The 24,849-nt window shown below is 29.6% G+C and overlaps 1 protein-coding gene across 1 annotated transcript; it reads left to right on the top strand.

Moving 5' to 3' along the window:
• The first annotated feature begins 7,762 nt into the window (after positions 1 to 7,762).
• On the top strand, positions 7,763 to 10,721 carry LOC105113749 (ras-related protein RABA6a). Its single transcript, XM_011010048.1, has 2 exons — positions 7,763 to 8,321; positions 10,102 to 10,721. The coding sequence occupies exons 1-2, from the start codon at positions 8,104 to 8,106 to the stop codon at positions 10,547 to 10,549; spliced, it is 666 nt and encodes a 221-aa protein (XP_011008350.1). The 5' UTR covers positions 7,763 to 8,103; the 3' UTR covers positions 10,550 to 10,721.
• The last annotated feature ends 14,128 nt before the right edge of the window (positions 10,722 to 24,849 follow it).

Raw genomic sequence — 24,849 nt, 5'->3', positions numbered from 1 at the left:
AGTAATCTACAATAATTTGCGAGGAAAGTTATAATGATTTCCTCACATATTGTAACTATAATTTTTAACCATCTTCATATTAGAAAATAAAATAAAAAAGATGATTTCGAAGAAAATCATAAAAAAAACATGCAGAGAAACACTGTAGCATTTAACAATGTTTTAAGGGAAAAAAATTACAAAAACTAAATTCTCAATCAGTTCAATAAAAAAAATAAAATTGACAAATATAATTTTGAAAAATAAAATAGAAAAACTATGTGAAAAAACACCGTAACAATTTACAGTATTTAAAAAAATTACAAAGCAAAATTTTTAACCAGCTCAATATTTGAAAAGTAAAATCAACAAAGATAATTTTGAAAAAAAAAAAAGAAAAGTTGGAAAAAAAGAAAGTAATTTTGAAAAAATGAAAAAAAAAATGAAAAAAGAGAAAGGTGAAAAAAAGAAGAAGAAAAAGTAAAAAAAAATATCCTATAAATTACTATTATAATCTACAGTATATTTAGGTGTGAAAAAATAGTAATTTTTCCTGTACAATCATGAAAAAAAAAAGAAGCAATTATATATATGTCACAAGATTTCCACGTGTAACCGGTTATGCCATCATTTGGTTTTATCATACACAAGACATCTAGTACATGAAAATAGTGGTACCTTTGGATTTTTCCAAAGCACCTAAGATTCCAAGTAGCCACCGAGCATTTACTTTTAAGCAATTGTTTTTCCCGTCGATATATAATAATTTAGAGAAAAAAAAGCTGGAAATTAAAACATATTAAGAAGAAAAAAATTGTGAACCTAATATTTAAATAAATTTTATAAAATATTTATAACTTATAAATTTTATTTTTTACAAGGTTCAAATATTATTTTTCTCTCTCTATAATATTTAATGAATAATAAATATCTTTTATTTATTATTAATATTATTAATAAAAAATAAATAAATCTATATCTTATATATATATATTGATTTTTTTGGTATCAAATAAACAAACTAAACTTTGCTTCATTAATTATTTTGTAATCTGGATTGTTTAAACAGAAAAGAAAAATGATCTAGTCTCCTCATTTCGAGAGAATAAGGGTTTGAAGAGAGGATTATGCATTAAAATTAATATATTTTTAGTATTTTTAAATTATTCTTGAATTTGTTTCTATGTTTATAAAAAGTGCTTTTGTAAATATTTGAAACTTTTTTTTATTTACTTCAAATTAATATGTTTTTAGTGTTTTCAAATCATTTTAATATACTGATATCAAAAATAATTTTTTTAAAATGAAAAAAAATCATTAACATGTATTTTGACATAGAAAATTATTTGAAAAACAATCACAACTACATTTTCAAACAAGCTCGAAAAAGATAAAAAGCTTTTAGCTTACGTTGAAATACATGGCCACAGAAGTTGCCAAACCCTGCCAGCAAAAGCTGGTGATTTATTAACTTTTTATACTCTCAGTCATGCTCTATAAGCCTTCGATGATACACCACTGATTATAAATACAAGCACAATCACCAATGAAGATTTTCATCCATATTTTGAGATGATATTTACTAAATGAATATATTTTATTGTTAATTCTATTAGTATTTACCGATGAAATATTTCTGTTAATAAATATTGAGGACATTACAGTTGGAATAAAATGAATTGAAAAAAACCAAAAAGTACGATAACAAATAATTTTTTGTAGATGATTTTACCAATGGAATTACAATTGGATTAAAACAAGGAAAGTCATACAATGACGTGTCACTTATACCGATAGAATAGCTAACAAATAAATAAACGGAATAATTTTATCAGTAATTTCATCAATAATAGTTAATATATGACCTGGTCGTCGACCCTTCCCTCTCTCTTTCTCCTTCTTCCCCTCTGCACCCCCTATCTCAACACAATATATCCATTTTCAACTTTTCCAATCATAATAGTAATTTTATTGTAGATTTTTTATTTTAACATGATCATGGTCATGAAGGGAAAAACAAAGGATAACATCAAGACTAGAATAGATATAACGTTGTTTTGTCACCGTAAAAATATAGATTTGACTTATGTTGGGTCACGGGTTGTAAAACTCAAAGAAAGTTTCATCTTAGATAAGAATACATAACTATTGGTGTATGAGTGACTAAAGAGTTTGCGTTTTCTCGATGAACATGCCTCAAATATATCGAGGTTGGTTAATTTGAAAGATTACAGATTATATAGAATGAATAGCCATGATTGTTGCGTGTTTATACAAACACTCATTCCATTAACTTATCATGATTTATTGCCAAAGGGGATATGAGATGCATTCACGAAGATCAGTCATTTTTTTAGAGACATTAAATTGCAGACACAACATATTGAGAGGCTTGAAATGAATATTATTGATACAATAAGCAAATTTGAGATGATATTTCTTCCATCAATTTTTAACTTCATGAAGCATCTTCCTATCCATTTATTGTATGAGGCAAAAATTGAAGGCCCAATCTCGTCTAAATGAATGTATCCATTTGATATTGTTTTCATTGTTTTTTTCAATTGAAAACATTTGTTTTATTCTATACATGTACCTGTTCAACCTTGAAAAAGGGTAAAAAACAAGGTGCATGGTGACGCATTGATATGTGAGGCCTTTACATGTATTTTTTGTCTATATAATCATCGGTATTTTATTTATCATAAAAAATAAAATTATCAACAAACAGTTTTCATCTATGAATTTTTCACTAAAATTATTACCGAGGGAATGGTCGTGTAAATACCGATATAAAATATCATTGATAAAACTGTTAAATGTGGTAGTGCACAGGACATCAATTTCATTCACATAATCTCTTCCTTATTTTCTTCATTTAAGATTTTAAAGATGCGGTAAAAGTTATAGACTCAAGTTGATAAATTACCTGGGACCAAATATGAAGAGAGCGAAGTTCAGTCCATAGAAAGAGCAAACCATCATTCCACTGCATACTCTTCTTAAAACAGGTCATATGCCAATTCTTATATATATCAGCAATGAATTATAATATCCAACTTCACTCATTTAATTGATATCATCGTGATGAAGCATTGTGTGTGTGTGTGTGTGTGTGTAATTTTTGTGTAATTATAATGGTTAGAAAGGAATCAAAGACATGGTGATAATCCAACATCTTTATAAGTCTAAATACATATAGATCTGACTAGTTGTCAGACTCAACATGTTTAGGTTCAACTATGCACTTAGTCCAAATGGATATAGAATTAACAATCTTTATGAGCCCCTTATTGGGCTATAAAACTTCATTTATTTATTTTTATAATCTTTAACATGAAATTTTAAGTTCAAAGATGCTCATCTTCCAACACCCCAAAGTGTATGAAAGTCTTCTAAGGACTTACAATATTTCTAGCAACATTAATGATGTGTAAGGAATGTTTATCCCTTATTATGATATGTAAAGAATATCCATCACTTGTTAAATGTTATCAGGAAAAAATAACACTTCAACTCCTCTTATACATTAAAGGATAAGATTCATGGATTATAAATATCTCGTGAATCCTTTAGACGTTAGGTCTATAATCTTTTCATTCGCAATGTGTTTTAGCATATATATTTTTAGAGTTTTTCTCTCTAAAATATCATTGCATTTTCTCTCTCTCAAAAGATACATACTTAACATTGGAGAACCCCAAAACCACTAAAAAGGACATTTTATAAGCACCAATCACTAGCCACCTTAGTTTATTAGGTGCCAAGTATAGGCTATCAATCATCTTAGTCAAGAAGAATGGATTAGATTATTAAAATTAAAAGATTAACCAATTATCTAACATATAAAACTTGCTTTTAAGTTGTTTAGATATTTTGGGACATCATCACTAGCACTGTTGGTGGAAATTTAATTAAAAAAAGCAATAATTTATCCTTTCAATACTGGTTTTTGACAATCTCAATCACTACCAATGATATGATAGATAATCATAATACATGTAAGATGGAACATACCGTAGACTACCAAAAAGGTTTAACACCTTGTTTAGTTTGCTATTTTTTGGGTTTAAAGGTATGTTTGACAAATACTTCTTAAGCCTATTTTTAGTAATTTTATTACTAAGAAAAATAAGTTTTTGCTAAACAAAACCTTAGAAATAATAAAATAAAATAAAAACATTTTCTTTATTTTTTTCATATATCTAAACATTCTAAATTTTTTTAAGCATATTTTTTATAAGAAAAAATCTAAAATACTTTGACATGTTTTTTTTTTTTAAATATTGTATGGATGCTACAATAAGTTTGTAAAATTTTAAAGGATTTTGGCCTACATTTGAAAAAAATATATAAAAAATTCTTTTAATACGTGGGATTTTAAAGTTATATATAAGATATATTCTTGATATTAAATAAAAAATAATTTATTATATTTTTTTATGTTGGCATTAGAAAAATTATATTTTTAACCTAATAAGATAAGAATTTTATTATTAAGAAAGACTTTTTTTTGAGCCCTAGATGGATCAACGATTATAACATATAATATTTTTTTAATTTATATTAGACAAATAAATAATACAGCCTAACTGCCTATCAATGATTATAACACATAATATTTTTTTAATTTATATTAGACAAATAAATAATACAGCCTAACTGCCTATCAATGATTATAACACATAATATTTTTTTAATTTATATTAGACAAATAAATAATACAGCCTAACTGCCTAAGTGATATTTGAATAGATCTTCTAACATAAAGTTGGAACTAGGGTTTTCAAGTTTTAAGGTTTTTAATATATTCTTAAAACTTAATAATTTATAAGATTATAATGAAAAAAATAACACATCAATAATTTGTACAGTGGTAAAAACTGACTTAAAGAAAACAATTTGAAACTAAGTTAGAAAATAATTAAAATTTAAAAATTGTTAGGAAAATAATCAAAACTACAAAAAAAAAATCTTCTAGACCTTATTTGAGGGTTTTTCCAACCTAGGTTATTATAACCAACTAACTCTTTATAAAACTAGGCATGGAGAACCTTCTATCTGAGTTGAGTTTAATTCAATTTTTAGATATATGAATCTATCCGAGTTGAGCTTAATCCAATATTTAAATCTAGAGTTATGGTTCATTTTGTCAGACTAGTCATTTGATGTATCAAGATTTTTTTCTTATACTTTGTCATACCTATATGATCCATAAATGCATCAACCAGGCTTTTCATGTTGTCTCTGCAATTAGATCAAATAAGGTTACCAAAAGAGCTATCATTAATATTGAACTTGTCCCCAAGGGGCATAACGTGATGACAAAGGGTTTGAGATTTGTACAGCAGATCTCGAGTTTGAGTCAGAACGTGCACCTCTTGTAAGAGCTCGGGACAGTTAGGGTTTTACTCGCTCACCTGGACCCACAAAATATGATTTCCAGGGGGTGGGTTTTCCTCGAATCCAAAAAAAATTAATATTGAACTTGATCCAACCATGTTTAGAAGGAATCCAAGAAACTTGATGAATATAGTGTTCACCATTAAGGAGATGATTAGCAAAAACACCATTTTTAGTCATTAAATACATAATGAGCCTATTGAAGTTAAAGTTCCATAAACAAAAAGCTTTTTTTTTTTTTTTCAGCTCAACTATTTTTTCTTCATTTCTCCCCTTTTTTTAAATTTAATTATTTTTTTTTCATTTTAATCCTTAAACCATTTTTTTTTATAATCTTTTAAATTGCCTTTAAACCTACCAAGTCAATTAAATTATGTTATACAATTCCTACATAGTTTAATTTTTAAACTAGGATAAGTAAGAAGTTGGATTAAAATGTATTTTTTCTATTAATTTCATCTTTATTTTTTTTTAATTTCATCCTCATACTTTTTAAGTGGGTCACACCAAGTCATTTATCCTCATATATTTTGAGTAGACCACGCAGGGTCATTTCATCCCTCTATTTAAAAAAAACTTGACCTGATATAGGCCCCGAGTCAACCAAGCATTAGCAAGAGTTTTATAGAAATGGTATTTTCAACCTTTAGACTTCAAAAAATATTATGTCATCCTTTATTTGGTATCTCAATGCTTTTTTTTTAAAAAAAATCTAACTTAAAAAAAGCCTTTTTTTTTTTATCTTTTTATCAAGCTTTGAAAGAAGTTAGGCCTATTTTTATTTTTATTTTAGTCCCATAAACAACCCTTGTTTTTTTTTGTTTTGTATGAAAAAAAAAAACTCACCCACCTGGTTGGGGTATAGATAATGAAAAACTATTTTGAAAATAAAAGGTTGTTAATTCCAGTGGGGTGAATGATTTAGATTACGGATGTAGTAGTTTGTTGAGGGTTAATTCAAATTATTTTTTAGTTTTTATTTTAATTCAATATTTTAATTTTTAATTTTATTATTCGACATTAATTTGATTGAAAATTGAACATTATATTTTATTTTGGTTTACTTTATTTATGGGTTTATGATATTTTTAGGACTTGAATTATAAATTTAGATAATTAACTGTATTATTATTTTAATATTTTTATATATAAAAAATACTATTCAGTAAAGGTCAGATTGATTTTGAATTCATGATAATTTTTTTTTCTCTTTGAAAACATATTAACAATCCTTAAATATTGTTTTTTGCATTCAAAATTGTTTTAATAATCTAATTAACCTTGTAGTGCGGCTTAATGATCTAAGAGTTGTAATAGATGACTCTCGGATTATTTAATTAATTGCATATATCAAATTTTTATTTGTGATTATAATTTATTTATTTTTGTGAGAAAAAGGCTTTGTAAACGCTTATAAATTCTTTCTTTTTTGGTTTCAGAAGTTTTATCTGGCGTACGCGTGGCTAATGAGCCTCAATTGGTTTTAACTTGTAATGATTTGTAGAAGAAAATATATGATAAAATATAAGTAGAGACATCTATGGCCTTATTTTCTCATCTTTCTTTTCGATTAATAGTTATTCTGCTTTTTTTCTTACATGATATCTTGCAATCAAGATGTCTAGTTAGCCTTTATCAATAAAAGAAAAAAAAAAAAAGAGCATATGCAATTTTCATGATCACGAAAAGCTATAGTGATCAGCTTGTCTTCTCTGGCTTTTCATTAATCTCGTGAAAGCCGAAAGGTTTCTTGACTTATTCCGAAGATCCTTCACCTTTCTTTTAATAATTTATTTTTAATTGTTTCATAAACAAAAAATGGAATCATAGTAGCTTTGTTTGTTTGTTTGCCTTCATTTCACGGGTCATTCTCAGAACTGCATATAAACTTGCCTGTTCTTGCTTGCTACACAAGTTCCCATCCTCGCACAGCTTTTACTTAACTCAGTCCTGCTGTAAGGAAGAAGAAAACAGAAAAATAATTTATTTCATACCATATCTGGTTATATATTAGTTGTAGAAATGAAACTCACCACCAACCTCTGGTCAAATCCAAATGCTTAAAAACCCTAAAATAAAAGACTGGAATGATTAGCCATTATAGCTTAATCCAATATTTTCAAGCAACTGATTACAATCTTTGAATTCAAACAAGGGATCCTTGATAGAGTAACGACACTGTCAGCACTCAGTGAAGACATCCCAGTTTATCGATTGCCACTTGAGCATTGGATGGCAACAGGAATTTTGAAAAGTCGTTGGGAGAGCTACGTGGAAGGACATTACTGGTCCTTCGTTCGCTTTTTTGCAGGAGTTGTAATGATATTGGAAGGATTAAGAATTAAGGATGGATTATTGATTATTCCTCTTTATATTGACAGCATTATAGAAACAGCCATCATGTCTCTATCCATTTCTTCACATGTAAACACTCAATACCCTCCAAACCTATGCCGAGAAGATTACTAATTTACTACATGTACCTGTCACTTTATTTGCAATTATAAATCTGAACATGACTTTTTTGATTTTGGAGTTATATATAGATATACTTCTCCACATGACTTTCCACCATGCCTCAGCAATCTTGTTTCTTGTTTCTTGAAAACTCTCAACCTTCTGCATCTTCTGACATATTCTTTAGGTTTTCTTGTTCATTCTTTTTTGAAGAAGAGCTTGCTGGCTAGCCAGGGAGTTGATCATATAAATAAATATATATATATGGCTGATTCATATGATGAAGAGTGTGATTATCTTTTTAAAGCAGTTCTTATTGGAGACTCTGCAGTTGGGAAATCAAATCTTTTATCAAGGTTTTCCAGAGACGAATTCCGGTTAGATTCAAAGCCAACTATAGGGGTTGAATTTGCTTACCGGAATATAAGAGTTGGTGATAAGCTCATCAAGGCTCAAATATGGGACACCGCTGGCCAAGAAAGGTATGCCCATCTTCTTCTTTTCTTTTCTTTTTTCTATGATTTTGTCCGGTAACAGTACACTTTTGGCATGGTGAATCATCATTTTTTCGGATTAGGATAGATGTTTTCATATCTGAGATTTGCCAAGGTTGCGTGTCTGTGTGAAATTACATGTTCATCTAGAAACCAGCCCACCAGCCTAACCCTTTGAGTTTTGATGCTTGATGAAGAGATTGATCATGCCAGCAGAATTAATTTGTAGCTAATTATCCAGCAGGATATATAGCTAGCCTTTAAATTCCCAATCATATGAATCAACCAGAATTTGAACACTGTTTATGATCATATGTGATCTGCTTTAATCTCCATTAAAATGCTAGCGAAGACGAAGATGTTTTCTACTTACTTGGGACCCGCATAATGACTTCAGAGTTATAGGTATCCTGTTCATCTTAGATTTTTATAATTAATAGTGCAACGAAAAAGTAAATCCACTAGAGATTCATGAAAAGAACGTTTATCGAATTACTTGCTGCTACAAAGTTCTACCTCGTAATTTCCAGTGCTTTTTCAACCCCTTTGTGCTGTCCCTTAGTCATTTCAACAACAACAATTGAGGACGTGTAGAACTAATGTGATTTGGATCCTATGACAATTGATGTATAACTTATAATTTTTTTTTTAATTTGATTAATCTTGCCCACTGAACTAAATATATTATGTTAACCTTGGTCTGATGATTGGTCAATCCGATAATTTATTGATTAAGAATCAAACTTGAATTAAATTTAATTTTGAATTGATTTGAAGGTTAATCCAATCAAACTTATCTTATCTAATTGACCTAGTCTATTAAACATAATTTATCTAGTTGACCTTCTCAAATTTTGATAAAACTCAAAGGGATTAACTCCAAAATAAAATTTATTTTTTGTTTAAAATTTAATTTTATTTAGGAAAAAAATTAAATATTGTTTTGAGATTAACTTGACAATCTAAGATTCAAGTCTTAACTAGTTTCAGAACTCTAATCACAGCAAATGACTATTATTATATAACTTTATATATACCTAAAATGATGAATATAAATCTAAAATAAATATAAAAATGCAACATGGTGAAAGAAAATGACATTCCCTTTCATAAAAATACTCTTATTATTTGATTTTCTTATAATATTTGATGGTGATGTTTATTGAAAGGTACTCTTTAGGGTTACTTGTATTTGCAGTTGAATGGTAATTTTTAAAAATTTTATTTTTTTATATTTTTGAATTCTTTTGATATATTATATTAAAAATACATTTTTATAAATAAAAAATTATTATTTTAATAAATTTTTAAATAGAAAATACTTAAAAAAACTACTATTACTGCTTTTAATTTTAATTTTATTGTAATGGCAACGCAATCTCTTATCCAAACCGCAATGATTCGGTGCAGATATTTACCCCTGCAAAACTTCCTTCGGTGCTATCAATGAAACAGGTGTCCAAAAATATTCTATTCTAACCCTGTAGATGACTCCAAGCATTAATTTTTCTTCATTTTCATCGTCTTCCTCTCTCTGTTATTGCAACTCAATCTTGTCTGTGGAGAATAATGTATATGATATTATATGGGCTTTAGCAATTAGAGATGCACATGATCTGGGCTGTCTGTCTTAAATGGTGTAAGTAAGATCCAACCATCCATTATTTAGGTTGAGGTACGAACTGATTCAAGAACATCACCTTATTTAAAACAAAAAATTGCAAAGTTTTTTTTTTTTTTAAGGTGGAAATAATTTCACTTGCTACAGGTTTAGAGCTATCACCAGTTCTTACTACCGTGGGGCTCTAGGTGCGTTGCTAGTTTATGACATTACAAGGAGAGCAACGTTTGACAATGTGAAAAAATGGTTGCATGAGCTAAGAGACTTTGGTAGCTCAGATATGGTTGTTGTTCTTGTCGGAAATAAATCTGATATTAGTCATCTTAGAGAAGTTGATGAAGACGATGGTAAGAACCTCGCAGAGACCGAAGCTTTGTATTTCATGGAAACATCAGCGTTGGAGAATTTGAACGTGGAGGAAGCTTTCATGCAAATGATCACCAGAATCCATGAAATCGCAAGCCAAAAAAGCTTGGAGGCTAAGAAGAATGAAACAACAATTTCTACCACAAAGGCTCTTCCAGCAGGAAAAGAAGTGATTAATATTGATGAAGTATCTGCAACTAAACAAGCTAGTTATTGCTGTTCATATTAATATTTATGGATAGATAATAACTAGAGAAATTAAAGTTTTGGAAAATGCCTCTCAAGTTGTTTATTTTTTAACATTTTCTTTTCTTTTGTTCTTTCATTTGTTTGATAGTTAATTCGGTCACTAAGGGGCAATTAATGATAAGCAAAACATTGAATATGATGATGATGATGATGTTTGATGTATAAGCACAAAATTTCGACTTCTCTTACCACTTCTTTGACAGATTGCTGTATATTTTTTAATGTTCCAACTCTTAATTAATAGCCTTTATATATATAATTTCATAATATGTTAAATAGATTATTATGATATACCCGAAAAACGCTAATATTTCTTCTTCTTCTTCTTCTTCTTTTTTGTATTTCCTACAATCTATCACGCTGCCACAAGTCTATGATAGATTGATGAAATAGATGGATGATGCTAATATTTTTTTATGAACAAACATTCTTATTTTATTTACAATCTCTCCAATTTATCAAAATCTTCAATTAAAATAACTACATTTCTAAGTTTGGGAGAGAGCCCATCTTGCAAATTTGGACGCCTTTTCAGCGTGGTAGTCGGTTTTGTGTGTTTGACTCGAAGATGTGATGGATTTTTTTAAAATATATAACTCTTTTAAAATATAAATCTTATTTAAAAAAAAAGTCATCATACTTTCGAATCAAATACCCCCAAGAAGAAATATTTATGGCAAAGTCAAAATTCATGTCTTACCAAGAATTAGTGATTTCATTCAGGGTTAATTATTTTTAATTTGATTTATTTTTTATTAAAAAAATTATTAAATTAAATTAAAAAAATAAAAATTAATTCAAACAATTCGTTTGTAATTTGATATTTTAAGACAAAATTCAGTTCAAACCTATTTGACTTAGTTTTTTTTGTTTGGTTAGGTTTTTTCCGGTTTAATTCTGTTTTTTCTAGTTTTTTGATTTCAAACTTATAAAACCAAACCTGATTCGATTTTTTTACGGTTCGGTTTTAGGTTTTTTATTCACCCCTGATTTCATCACATCAAATTATTTTTTATGAAAATTATTTTTTTATAATAGTATAATTATAAAATTATTGTTACACAAGAAATATTTGAACTAGATATTACCATGATGTAATTGTTTTTTTCATATCATGCAGGGACCAATGAGTTTTTTTATTCTTATGCGGTAGAACATTACACGATTGCCCCTCCAGTTAAAAAAAATAACTAAGCATCTTAGTATTTTTAAAACATATTTTTCAATTAAAAAAAAATTACATAGGATCCCCTTGTGTTGTATATTTGTGAATATTCCAACTCTTAATTAATAGCCTTTACATAATTTCATAATATGTTAAAAAGATTATTATGATATACCCGAAAAAAGCTAATATTTCTTTTTTTTTTTTTTTTGTATTTCCTACAATCTATCATGCTGCCACAAGTCTATGATAGATTGATGAAATAGATGGATGATGCTAATATTTTTTTATGAACAAACATTCTTATTTTATTTACAATCTCTCCAATTTATCAAAATCTTCAATTAAAATAACTACATTTCTAAGTTTGGGAGAGAGCCCATCTTGCAAATTTGGACGCCTTTTGGGCGTGGTAGTCGGTTGTGTGTGTTTGACTTTAAGATGTGATGGATTTTTTTAAAATATATAACTCTTTTAAAGTATAAATCTCATTTAAAAAAAAAGTCATCATACCTTCAAATTAAATAGCCCCAAGAAATATTTATGGCAAAGTCAAAAATCATGTCTTACCAAGATTTAATGATTTCATTCAGGGTTAATTATTTTTAATTTGGTTTATTATTTATCAAAAAAATTATTAAATTAAGTTAAAAAAAATAAAAATTGATTCAAATCAATTAGTTTTGATTTGATATTTTAGAATAAAATCTGATTCAAATCTATTTAGCTTAGTTTTTTCTGTTTGGTTAGGTTTTTTCTGATTTGACTCGGTTTTTTCTAGTTTTTTGATTTCAAACTTAAATCAAACCGATCGATTTTTCAAATTTTAATCGATTTTTTCACGATTCGGTTTTTTAATTATTTTTTTCAGTTTTTTTTACTCACCCTTAATTTCATCATATCAAATTATGTTTTAAAAAAGTTATTTTTTATAATAGTATAATTAAGAAATTATTCTTACACAAGAAATATTTGAACTAGATATTACCATGATGTAATTGTTTTTGTCATATCATGCAGGGACCAATGAGTTTTTTTATTCTTATGCGCTAGAACATTACATGATTGCCCCTCCAGTAAAAAAAAAAAACTAAGCATCTTAGTACTTTTAAAACATATTTTTCAATAAAAAAAAATTACATAGGATCCCCTTGTTTTGCTTCTACTCGTGGACTAAAAACAAGGGGATCCAATGTCACCTTACCTTTTGATTCTTTGTATGGAGAAGTTGTCTTGCTTCATCACCGACAGTGTCTGAGAATCTATGACAACCGGTGCACATATCAGTTGTGTTGCTTCTCACAGAGGCTCATAATTCCCAGATAAGACTTGTCTCAAACCTCCTCTCTGTTTCTTGTAGGGCATCTGGGCTTAAGGTAAACTATGAGAAGTCTAGAGCAATGTGCTCTAGAAACTTGACTGGAATGAAGAAGAATAAATGCATTCAAATTTAAATTACATTTCAATCAAAACCTAAAAAATAATTAGAAAGAAAAAAAAAGACCATAAAAGTTAAGCACCTGGCTAAAAAACATGAGGCCTGTGGGCTTGATGTTCTTTACATAAATAATATATTATTAATCCTTTTATTTTTTTAAAAATAAATATCGCATCATTTGTTGGCTTAGATTCTTGTCATTAAAAAAATTATCAAAAAGTTAGACCAGGGTATTTTGGAACCAAAATAATATTTTCCCATCTATCACATTATTACACCTTAAAAATCCAAATAAACCAATTCATAACCTCAAAACCCCTAAATTAATAAAAAAAACATAAAATTAAACCAATTAAAAAAAATTCTTTCTTAACCTGGGTATACTTTTCTTTTTGGTGACAGGAAAGATAAAAAAACATACATACATAACACTACTCTTGAACACATTTAAACTAAATTTGGTTTCTTTTGTCTCTAAAACTTGGTTAATGAACAATTTTTTCTCTTCTACATCATTGAAAAATAACTCTTTCTCCTTGTAAATTTGAGGGATTGAAATATCAAAATTTCAATACAAAAAAAAATAAAATGAAAAAAAAATCTAAATTAACTTAGACTAACCTATTTATCCTATGACCATGGACACAAAATTAAAATAATTTCATTGTCATAATCTATTTTTAGGCCACCACACAAAAAAAAGAAGAAGAAAATACAAAAAAAACAAAAAAAATATATGTTCGAAGAAAAATAAAAAAATAAGAACAATGAGAAAATGTTGTCAAAACGCTTAAAAATGGTTAAAAATTAGATAAGGAGGTTCAAAATACAAAGAGTTTGATAATATTTTATTGACTAATAAGAGCCCCGTTGATAAAGAAAATTCAATTTGAGGAAGAAAAGTCCAAAATTAAAAGTTTATGGACTCAATTAAATTTTATTAAAGGTTTAATTAAATTTATGGAGAGTTTGATTCCAAGAAAAATTAATTTTGGAATCAATTTGGGCTTTAATTAGACGAAATTAAAGTTCTGGGGTCAAATTATAATTTTTAAGATTTAATTTGGTCAAATTAGGGGCTTAATTGTATAAATATTAAAGTTTGATGGTCAATTAGAGACTTAATTGAAGAAATACGAAACCAAGGACCAAAATAAAAAAAAACATGCATAAATAGAGGGGCTATAATTAAACCAAATTAAGGGCCAAATTGAAGAAATTAGAAGTTTATTACTTAATTGAGGGCCAAATTGTTATTCAAGACCAAAGACCAAAGTGAAAATACAGCCAACTTCAGGATTGTTGTTTGATTTTTGGCAGGGGTGTAATTGTATTGATTTTTAAATTAAAATTGCAATTTAGAACTTGATTGATCAAATTACAAATCAAGGACTGATTTGGACTTTGACATGTTATGCTGCCTTTTTTCTTTTAAATGAAACGGTGTATTTTGATAAAAACAGTGTCGTTTCATACACTGTTCATTAAAAAAAAAAAAAGCCCGAAACTATGTTGTTTTGATGGCACTGTGGGTTTTTTTCTTCCCTTGGACGAGCGAAGCAAGGGAAGAAGAAGATTTTTCTTCCTCTTATTTTCACTGACTTTCTTCCTCTAAAAAACATAAAAAAAACATCGACCAATGACACTTACTTGCCCACAACTTTCCATGTATTGGAGGAGCGGTGGAGGGGTGGCAACACAGTGGCCACCCCATCTACTTTCTCCCCTGTTTTTTGCCTATAAAAACAGGGGAGCACAAGTAGGAAAAAAAAATACAACGAGAGAGAGGAAGCAGAACAGAAGACAAGACAAGAAAGGGGAGAATGAAGACATAAAGGAGGCAACAATGAAAAAAAAAGGAAAAAAATAAAGGAGAGAGAGGAAAAAGAAGGAGAAGCACTGCCAACCACCACAATCCCTGCACCGCGACAACAGTATGGTCGCCATAACTTATGGCCATGCTCAGGCTACACCATCCCTAGGTAACCTCTAGCTGCCCCCATCTCTTTTTCCTTTGCTCAGTTGCTATCTGTATTTGCATGCAAACAGTTGGTTATTGTGCTTAAACATAGTAACCAACCTATTTGGTTCTGGGCCGGATCTGACCAATTTTAAAATAAAAATAAAATAAAATTTATGTTTCTTTTAATATTTATGATTTTTAACTTTTTAATTTATGTCTTTTTTGCTTAATATCGGTTTGTATTTCATGTTGTAAAAATACAAATCTAGTATTAAAATACCTGGTTTTCATCAAAACTTTCAAAATACAAAAAAAAATTTTTAAAAATATTTTTGTGCATACGGCCAAGTGACACAAAAAAAATTTTAAAAAAATATTTTTGTGCATACGGCCAAGTGTCTTAAAGTTAAAAAAATCATAGTGTTTTTTATACACCAAAAAAACAATGTTTTAGCATGCATTTTGGACTTAATAACCAGTTTATTAAAGTCAAGAGAACATTGACCAAAATTGCATAAATAACAAAAATTTTATTTTGTTTTAGTATCAGGGATTACAAATTTATATGTAAAATATATTCTTGATATTAAAAAGGTATTTTTTTTTCGTTGTCAGCATAGAATAGTTAGGTTTTTTTTACCCTATAAGATAAGAATCTCCTTACAAATGAGGACTTTTCTTTAACCTTATATAAAAAGACAAATTAGAAAACACAATACGATTTTAGATTCTATCAATCAATAAAACCATATAGCTTACCTTAGGTAGGGCGTATTTAGGGCGCTAATACCTTCTCTTTACGAAACCAATCTTCATACCTGATCTCTGAGACTAGTTAGGTTTCATAGTGACCAGAATACTAGATGACGACTCCCATTCCAATCTTCTACTAATAAGAGACAAGAATTTCTTATCTCTTTATATTTGGCCAGAGATAGACCATATATAATTTTTTTTGGGTGGACGATTGTCGTGACGCCACATATGTGTGACAAAATGGCAACTCCACTAGGGACTTTGTGAACTACACTTTGTTTTGTCTAATTTTTGTTGTTGCTATGGTTTGCATGTTTATTTGTAATATGTATTTTCTTTATTTATTGCTTATGCATTTTAATTTTTGTACATATTTGTTTATACATTGTATATAATTGCCTTATGCATCACACACTTTAATTTTTGGAAAGCACACATAAACTTCTAAGTTAGGTAGGTAACTAGCAATCTGCTCTATGACCATTGGTCATGGTTCAGATGCGTAAAACACCCAACTCATATCTTAGTCTGTACTTGGTAATGGTAGGCATATATGCCTTAACTATTTCTTGCAATACCCCCACACTGTCTTTACAAAGATCGTCACTAGACAGATATAAGACCTTTTGAGACTAAGTAGAAAGCCTACCTATGTTCACTTAAGGAATAGAGCATGTTTTTAAGTTGTATACGTCATCTTTAGTTTATAAGGACAACCCTTCTTAAAACATCTTGAACTCAAGAATTGTGGGTGACACAATGACCGTCATGCAGAAAATTTTCATTGCAGAGTTTGGGCAAGAATCAAGACTCTTATTTCATCATGCAAGAAGTATAATCATATGTCACCCCTTGAAAAGTGAGTTTATCATATAAATGAAAGTGCATAACTTATTTCAGTAAATAACATGCATATATCAGGTTGAAATATAGGTCCTCAAAAAGTCTACAACACCCAACCTCGAGTAAAAAATATAGAAAGATGAAGAGCGTGCTCAACGTGATGCCTATTTTCAAAAAGAGTTGGAGTCTCTAACAATAAGTGTAGCTCATCTCACTAGCTTACTCGAGGAAACACTAAGAAATACCTCTAGTAAAGGTTTTTTTGCCCGACCGGTCATCTTTAATTAGGCTTCTACTATAGTTCAACTTGAAGAAAGGATGAGCGAACATGATAAAGAGCCTCAACAAAATCCAACATTTATATAGTTAACAACACCTGTACCAGCCCAAATAATCATGAAGGCATCACTAACGAGTCCTACAAGGCTAAGTCATCTGATAACATTGATTAAGCTAAGATAGAGGCATTGGAAGCCAGACTTAAAGCCATTGAAGGGATAGACTTATATGACCCGGTATGGGCAACAGAGATGTGTTTTGTCCCAAATGTGATTGTCCCAAAGAAGTTTCGTGTTCCTGAGTTCATTAAATATAGTGGAACACAATGCCTTATAACTTATCTCAGGTCCTACTATAATAATATGGCAAAGTAGTACATGATGAAAACCTACTGATGTATTTTTTTCAAGACAACTTAAGTGGAGCAACTTTGAGTTGGTACATGAGATTAGACAACATAAAAATTTAGAGATGGAAACATCTGGTGGATGCTTTTGTCAAGCAGTACAAGTACAACCTAGACATCGCTCCTGATAGAATCAGCTTGTCCAATATAAAGAAAAAGGACAAAGAAAGCATAAGAGAATATGCTCAAAGATAACGAGAATTAGTGGCTCAAGTCCATCCTCTACTTCTGGACAAAGAAATGATCTTTTTATTTGCCAACACCTTCAAAAAAACATATTATGAACATGTAATGGGTAGTTTGGCCCAACAATTCACTGACGTTATGGTAGTGTGTGAATGCATAGAGTAAAGCGTCAAGAATGGTAAAATTGCTACACACATAAAGAAAAAAGACTTCAAAAGAAAAGAGGTCCACCACGTTGAAGATGGTTACAGGGGGAGGAAAAACTCATCCTAAAACTACCATGCTCCATCCTAAATCGCCAACATAAAAAAAACCTGAGCCCCAAAACTTCCCAGCTAAAACCCAAAATGAAAATTACCAAAAGGTTCAATAATAACTACCTTTATTACTGCTACCCCTAAATGAGATGTATCAAAAGCTATTGAGTATTGGGCATATAGTGCCAGAACCTCTAACACTTGTACAACCACCTTATCCTAATTGGTACAAGCTAGAACTCAATTGTGAATACCATGCTGGTATTGTTGGGTATAACATTCATTCCTACAACACCTTTAAAAGAAAGCTTCTGCAATTAATCAAGGCTGGGTGGAGAAAATATGAAGACGCCCCCAATGTGAATACAAACCGCTGCCTAATCCTGCTTGAAGCATATAGCGGCAGACCTGCCCTATTATTGTCTTTTGTTTTATGCTTTTGAACAAGACTATTTATGTCAAATAAGTCCTTGTTAAATAAGATCATATGTTTTCCTGTGTTTATATCACTCTTTTTTGTTGTTATCACATGTAAATAACATTTTGAGCACAACTTTTGCTCATAAAACTACAACATGAAGAATCCTTCTGTGTTTTTTTCTTCCAAAACCATACATAATCTCATATGTTTTAAGGATATTTTTTTTGGACCTCTAAATTTAGTATAATAATAAAAATCATGTTGGTATTTGTCTAAAACAAATACATTCTGGAAATTCAAGCGATTTCTTAGACAGGTAAAACACCTACCTAGAAAACTTGAAATAAAAAAGATAAAAAATAAATATAAAATAAAATAAAACCCCATGAGATGACTCAAAAGTTGAGTTTTATTTGATTGAATAAATTACTTTACATACACGTATGAAAGCAAGACCTACCGATTCTCAATGCATTGAGGTTGAGATAAGGAAAGATCATCTTTGATAAATATTTTCACGAGGCTGAAATTTATCCTTTGTAGTCCCCTTTTAGGCCCAATATTTTTTTTGAAATAACCTTGACTAGGATCACACCTTACACTAGGGGACAAATAGAAGAGCTTTAAAGATATTGATAGAAAAGAAAATAAGGAAAGACCATCAATAGGAAATTTTAGTATTTGATTATCATTCGAACAAAGCAGTGAAGATGGGTGTTAAAATAAATCATGTAAATTTAAGTCTTTCATTGTCATCCAAACAAAGCAGTGAAGATGGGTGTTGGAATTGATCATATAATTTAATTAAAAAATATGAAAGATCCAAAAAGATTTGAGCTTCTCATAAAAATAATTGAGGTGATTATGCTCAATCAAAAAAAATAAAGAAAACAAAGAGAAAGAACCCTAAACCTGACACTTAAGAGGCATGAAATCCATTATGGAAAGAAATTTCAAAAACAAAAAAGGTTAAGAAATAAGCACAAGTGATCCTTAGTCTTACAATCTCTTAAACACATTTTGAGCCTGCAAAATACCCTTTTTCTTCATAACCAATAGCTAAAGCCTACATTACGTGCCTACTCAAGTCCTTTCTAATCAAAAGCAAGCAATTTGGATCGATAGATAGTGCTTTCTCGTGCAGGTCAAATCATTATTCATGCAAATCAAATAATTGCTTTGAACCGATTTGGTTCTCAATAACCCTCAAATTGAAATTTCAACTTTTTATGACCAACCAAATGTCACCTCATCTTTAACCTAAAAGCTTCAAAATGCTTTCATCAAAAACTTGTCGATAGGAATCACTTGAATTTTTTTAGAACAAGTTTATTTTGAACCAATGTTAAAATAATTTTTATGGTTGGAATAAGTTGAAAGTTTCAAAGATTGTAAATAAAAACATTTCCGTGTACTAAAAACCCAAACCTATTTTCACATATCCTTACCTTAAAATAAACCCAATTTGAACACTTGGGGGGCAAACACCTGGTAAGGCTAACTCCATGATTCATTTTCTAAAGAAAATGTCAAAAAATTAGCATCCGTTGAGATAAAAGTTGGAGGATAAAGAAATATGATAACATTAAGCCCTTCTTAGAAGTCAAGATCACAATATGTGACTCGAGTAAGCAAGGGTGAAAAGGCCTTTGAAGTTTACTACTAACACTCCAACTTTTGAGAAAAAGAAAGACACTATAAAGAAATGGGGGCCTATATTTCTAAGGTAAATATATATACATATCAATCATTAATGCATGGTTTTCAACTTTTCAGCAAATTAGTAATCCATCACCACTTAGATAATGTGTTTTCTAACCCCACCTCCTTTTAAATGAGCCTTAGAGCCCTCACTCATCTTTTCTGGGTAGGTCACCCATTAAAATTTGATCAATTTTCCATGTTTTTTTTTTTATCTAGGTAGGTCATTCATTACAATGAGACCTCTAATTAGGTAGGTCACTCATTATAACACGACTACTTTTTTTTTTTCATTTTGGGTAGATCACCCATTACAATTTAACCATTCTCCATGTTTTTATCTAGGTAAGTCACCCATTACAATAAGACCATTCCTCCATTTGGATAGGTCACCCATTATAACACGACCACTCTTTCTTTTTCCACTTGAGTAGCTCACTCATTACAATTCGATTATTCTCCATGTTTTTGTTTGGATAAGTCATCTATTACAACATGATCACTGTTTTTTTTTTTTCCACCTAGGTAAGTCACCCATTACACTTCAACCATGTCTTCATGTTTTTTTTATCTGGGTAGGTTACCCATTATAATGAGACCATTCCTCCACTTGGGTAGGTCACCCATTACAACACGACCACTTTTTTTTTTTTTCCATTTGGGTAGGTCCCCCATTACAATTCGACCATTCTTCATATTTTTATCTAGGTAGGTCACCTATTATAATGAGACTATTCCTTCACTTGGGTAGGTCACCCATTACAACACGACCACTTTTTCTTTTTCCACTTGGGTAGGTCACCCATTATAATTCAATCATTCTCCATGTTTTTTTCTAGGTAGGTTACCCATTACAATGAGACTATTCCTTCACTTGGGTAGGTCACCCATTACAATGAGACTATTCCTTCACTTGGGTAAGTCACCCATTATAATTCGACCATTCTCTATATTTTTATCTAGGTAGGTCACCCATTACAATGAGATTATTCCTCCACTTGGGTAAGTCACTCATTACAATAAGACCACTCCTTCTTTTTTTACTTGGGTAAGTCGCCCTTGAAAATAAACCACTTTGAGTAGGTTTGGAAAGGTTGCCAATGAAAATAAACCAGGATAAGTGTGAGTGTGTGGGCTGGTCGCCTCTGAAAATAGATCATTTTACGTATGTATAGGTAAGTCGCCCATGAAAATAGACTAGGCTACGTGTGAGTGCGTGGGCAGGCCGCCCATGAATATAGACCGTCTTTCTTCAAAAAATAAATGGTATGGACAGGCCGCCCATGAATATAGACCATCTTTCTTCAAAAAATAAATGGTTTGGACACACAGAATTTTGGTTTTGGTTAAAAGAGATTGGTGAAAGGAATCTTAGTTTAACCTAACCACACAAAGAATTTTGATTCTGGTTAAAGGGATTGGCGAAAGGAATCTCAATTTAGCCCAACCACACAGGATTTTGGTTATAGTTAAAGGGGATTGACAAAAGGAATCTTAGTTTAGCCCAACCATACACCGGATTTTGATTCTAGTTAAAAGAGATTGGCGAAATAAATCTAAGTTTAACCCAACCATAATTATATTTTAATTTTGATACAAAGGAATCGCCGAATAAGGTTTCTGGTCAACCAAGTTTTAAGAAGATCAGTGTCATAAATATAGTTTTTTTTATCTTTTCAACACTTACTATGCAAAATCTTTGCTCCGTAAGCATTGTAAAGAGGGAGCAACTGTCATAACTTATTTTTGAGCCCCCGCACAAGAAAAAAACATAAAAAATAAAAAATATGTATTAAAAAAAAGTTAAAAAATAAGAATAATGAGAAAAGAATGTCAAAACGCTCAAAAAATGGTTAAAAATTGGTTGAGGGGGTTCAAAATACAAAGAGTAAAATTTGATGGTATTTTATTGACTGATAAGATCCTTGTTCATAAAGAAAATTCAATTTAAGAAAAAAAAGTTCAAAATCAAAAGTTTATGGACTCAATTAAATTTTATTAAAGGTTTAATTGAATTTATGGAAAGTTTGATTGCAAGAAAAATTTATTTTGGAGTCAATTTGGGCTTTAATTGGAAGAAATTAAAGTTCTGGGGTCAAATTATAAATTTTAAGAGTTAATTTGGTCAAATCAAGGGCTTGATTGCATAAATATTGAAGTTTATGCATAAAAATGAAAAAACTTGCATAAATAGAGGCGTTATAATTACACCAAATCAAGAGCCAAATTAGAAAAATTAGAAGATTATTGCTCAATTGAGGGCCAAATTGCATAAATTCAAAATCAAGGACCAAAGTGAAAAATACGACTAACTTCAGGGCTTCTGTTTGATTTTTGGCAGAGACACAATTGCATTGATTTTTAAATCAAAATTGCAGAGGAGCACAAACAGGAAAAGAGAAGGAGGGAAGTTAATGAGAGAAAGGAAGCAAAACAAAAGACAAGAGAAGAGAGGGGAGAATGAAAACAAAAGAAAGAAAAAAAATAGAGGAGGGAGAGGAAGAAGAAGGAGAAGCATGGCCGCCCACCGCAGTCCTTACAACTCGATAACAACACCGCCGCAGCCACTAACGGCCAAGCTCAGGTTGCACCACTCCCAGGGTAACCTTTAGCTGCCCTGTCTCTTTCTCCTTTGCTCAGTCGCCGTCTGCATTTACATGCAAGATGTGAATAATCACTTTTTGCAGCAAATGATAGAGGGTTAGTTATTGTGCTTAGACACAGTAACTAGTCCATTTGGTTCTGGGTCGGGTCTGACCCATTTCAAAAAAAATAATAAAATAAAATTTATGTTTCTTTTAATATTTGTGATTTTCCACCTTTTGATTTATGTCTTTTTTCCTTAATATTGGTCTGCATTTTATGTCGTAAAAATAAAAATTCAATATTAAAATACTTAGTAAAAATACAAATTCAATATTAAAATACTTATTAAAAATTCAATATTAAAATACTTAGTTTTGGTCAAAACTTTCAAAATACAAAAAAATTTAAAAAAAGCTAAAAAAATCATGTTGTGTTTCTCATACACCAAAAAAATAATGTTATAGCATGCATTTTAACTTTAAAAATCAGTTTATTGAAGTCAAGAGAATATTAGCCAAAATTATAAAAACAACATTGGTCAAAATTTCAGGAATTATGAATTTATATGAAAAAAGTATTCCTGATATTAAAAAGGTATGTTTTTTCATTGCCAGCATAGAACAATTAGGTTTTTTTACCCAATAAGATAAGGATCTCTTTACAGAGGTGGACTTTTCTTTAACCTTAAAGAGACCGACAAATTAGAAAACAAAATATGACTTCAGATTTTATCAGGCAATAAAACAATGCAACTTACTTTAAGTTAGGCGTATTTAGGGTGTTAATACCTTCTTTTTATGCAACTAATCTTCATACCCGATCTCTACGATCAATTAGGTTCAGCAACTAATCTTCATACCCGATCTCTACGACCAATTAGGTTCATAGTGACCAGAATACTAGGTGGCGACTCCCATTTCAATTTTCTACTGATAAAAGACAAGAATTCTTTATCTCTCCATATTTTGTCAGAAAAAGACCATATACAATTTTTTTAGGATGGATGATTGTCGCGATGCTGCATACGTGTGACATCCATAAAATGAAAATTAAAACATGACAACCAATTTTCAATAAATCAAATGTTGAAGGATGAAATTGAAAAAAAAATTAATTTTTAAAAAGGACCTAAAAATACTAAAATCAACATATGTTGACTTTTGAAACTTATGATCCCGATCATAAGCCCAAGACTAAACTCATACAAGGCAAATCCTAAAAAATAACAAAGTAAAATTCTATTTCAACAAAATATTGAAAGATAAAATTAAAAAAATAATAAAAAAGAAACCAAAACAAAAGAAATAACAATAAAAAGAATGATAAATGAATTTGATATAAAATAATTTAAAATTAAATACTGAGAGATGAAATTGAAATTTTTTTTAATTTTTCCCTTCAATATCAAGTTATTTAATAATCGACCTTTATAGTTTTACTCAGTCTAATTTTTACAAGGTTATCCTTTTATCATAATTAAGTTGTAGATTTGACATTCTAATTTGAATAGGCTAAGACCAGGTTTTCCTGACCTTTCATTGTTGTTATTTTCTTGTCCGTTTATATATTATCATTGCTTTTTTTTTATTTATATTATTTAAATTAACCAAATTTATTAAATTTATTTGTACCATCTTTGATTTTTTAGCTTTTATTAACACTTATGTTTATTGGTATCTTTTTTATGCTAGAAAAATTTGGATAGTCCATGGTATAGCATAAATTCTATCTCCATCAATAACTAATTTTTTTTTTCAAGTAAGATTTAGATTGAAAATAATAAAATAAATCTTAGAATTGAACAAGAAATAAAAAAACCACATTAGAAATCAAACATTTGAATTATCTACAAGCAAACTTAAATAAAATCTATTTTAGTTTTTTTTATTATGTGTTTGATATTATGGTATATATTATCTTTTAAAAATAATTTATATTTAAAAATATATTAAAATAATTTTTTTAAAACTTTTAATATCTAACCTATTTGATATTGAAAATATTAATATATTGTATTTCTAAAACAAGCATGTTTTTTAAACATAAACAAGTACGATTAAAATGCAATACCAAAAAGGCAAATTCCCTCGACTCTCTTGTATCCACTATCCATCTGTTTATCTCTCTCTCTTGTCTGAAACGTTACTGTGTCATAATCCCCACACGTGCCAACTCAATTTACATTCTACTCTCACTTGCGTAAAACCACAACAATCACATCCCGGTCTCCTTTCCATTCCTCACAGACCACACCTTCCACCCTCACATATCTCACCTAC

This window comes from Populus euphratica, unplaced genomic scaffold (genome assembly GCF_000495115.2).
Source record: "Populus euphratica unplaced genomic scaffold, PopEup_1.0 scaffold452.1, whole genome shotgun sequence".
NCBI classification, from domain to species: domain Eukaryota; kingdom Viridiplantae; phylum Streptophyta; class Magnoliopsida; order Malpighiales; family Salicaceae; genus Populus; species Populus euphratica.
This window is presented reverse-complemented; position numbering and strand designations above follow the sequence as displayed.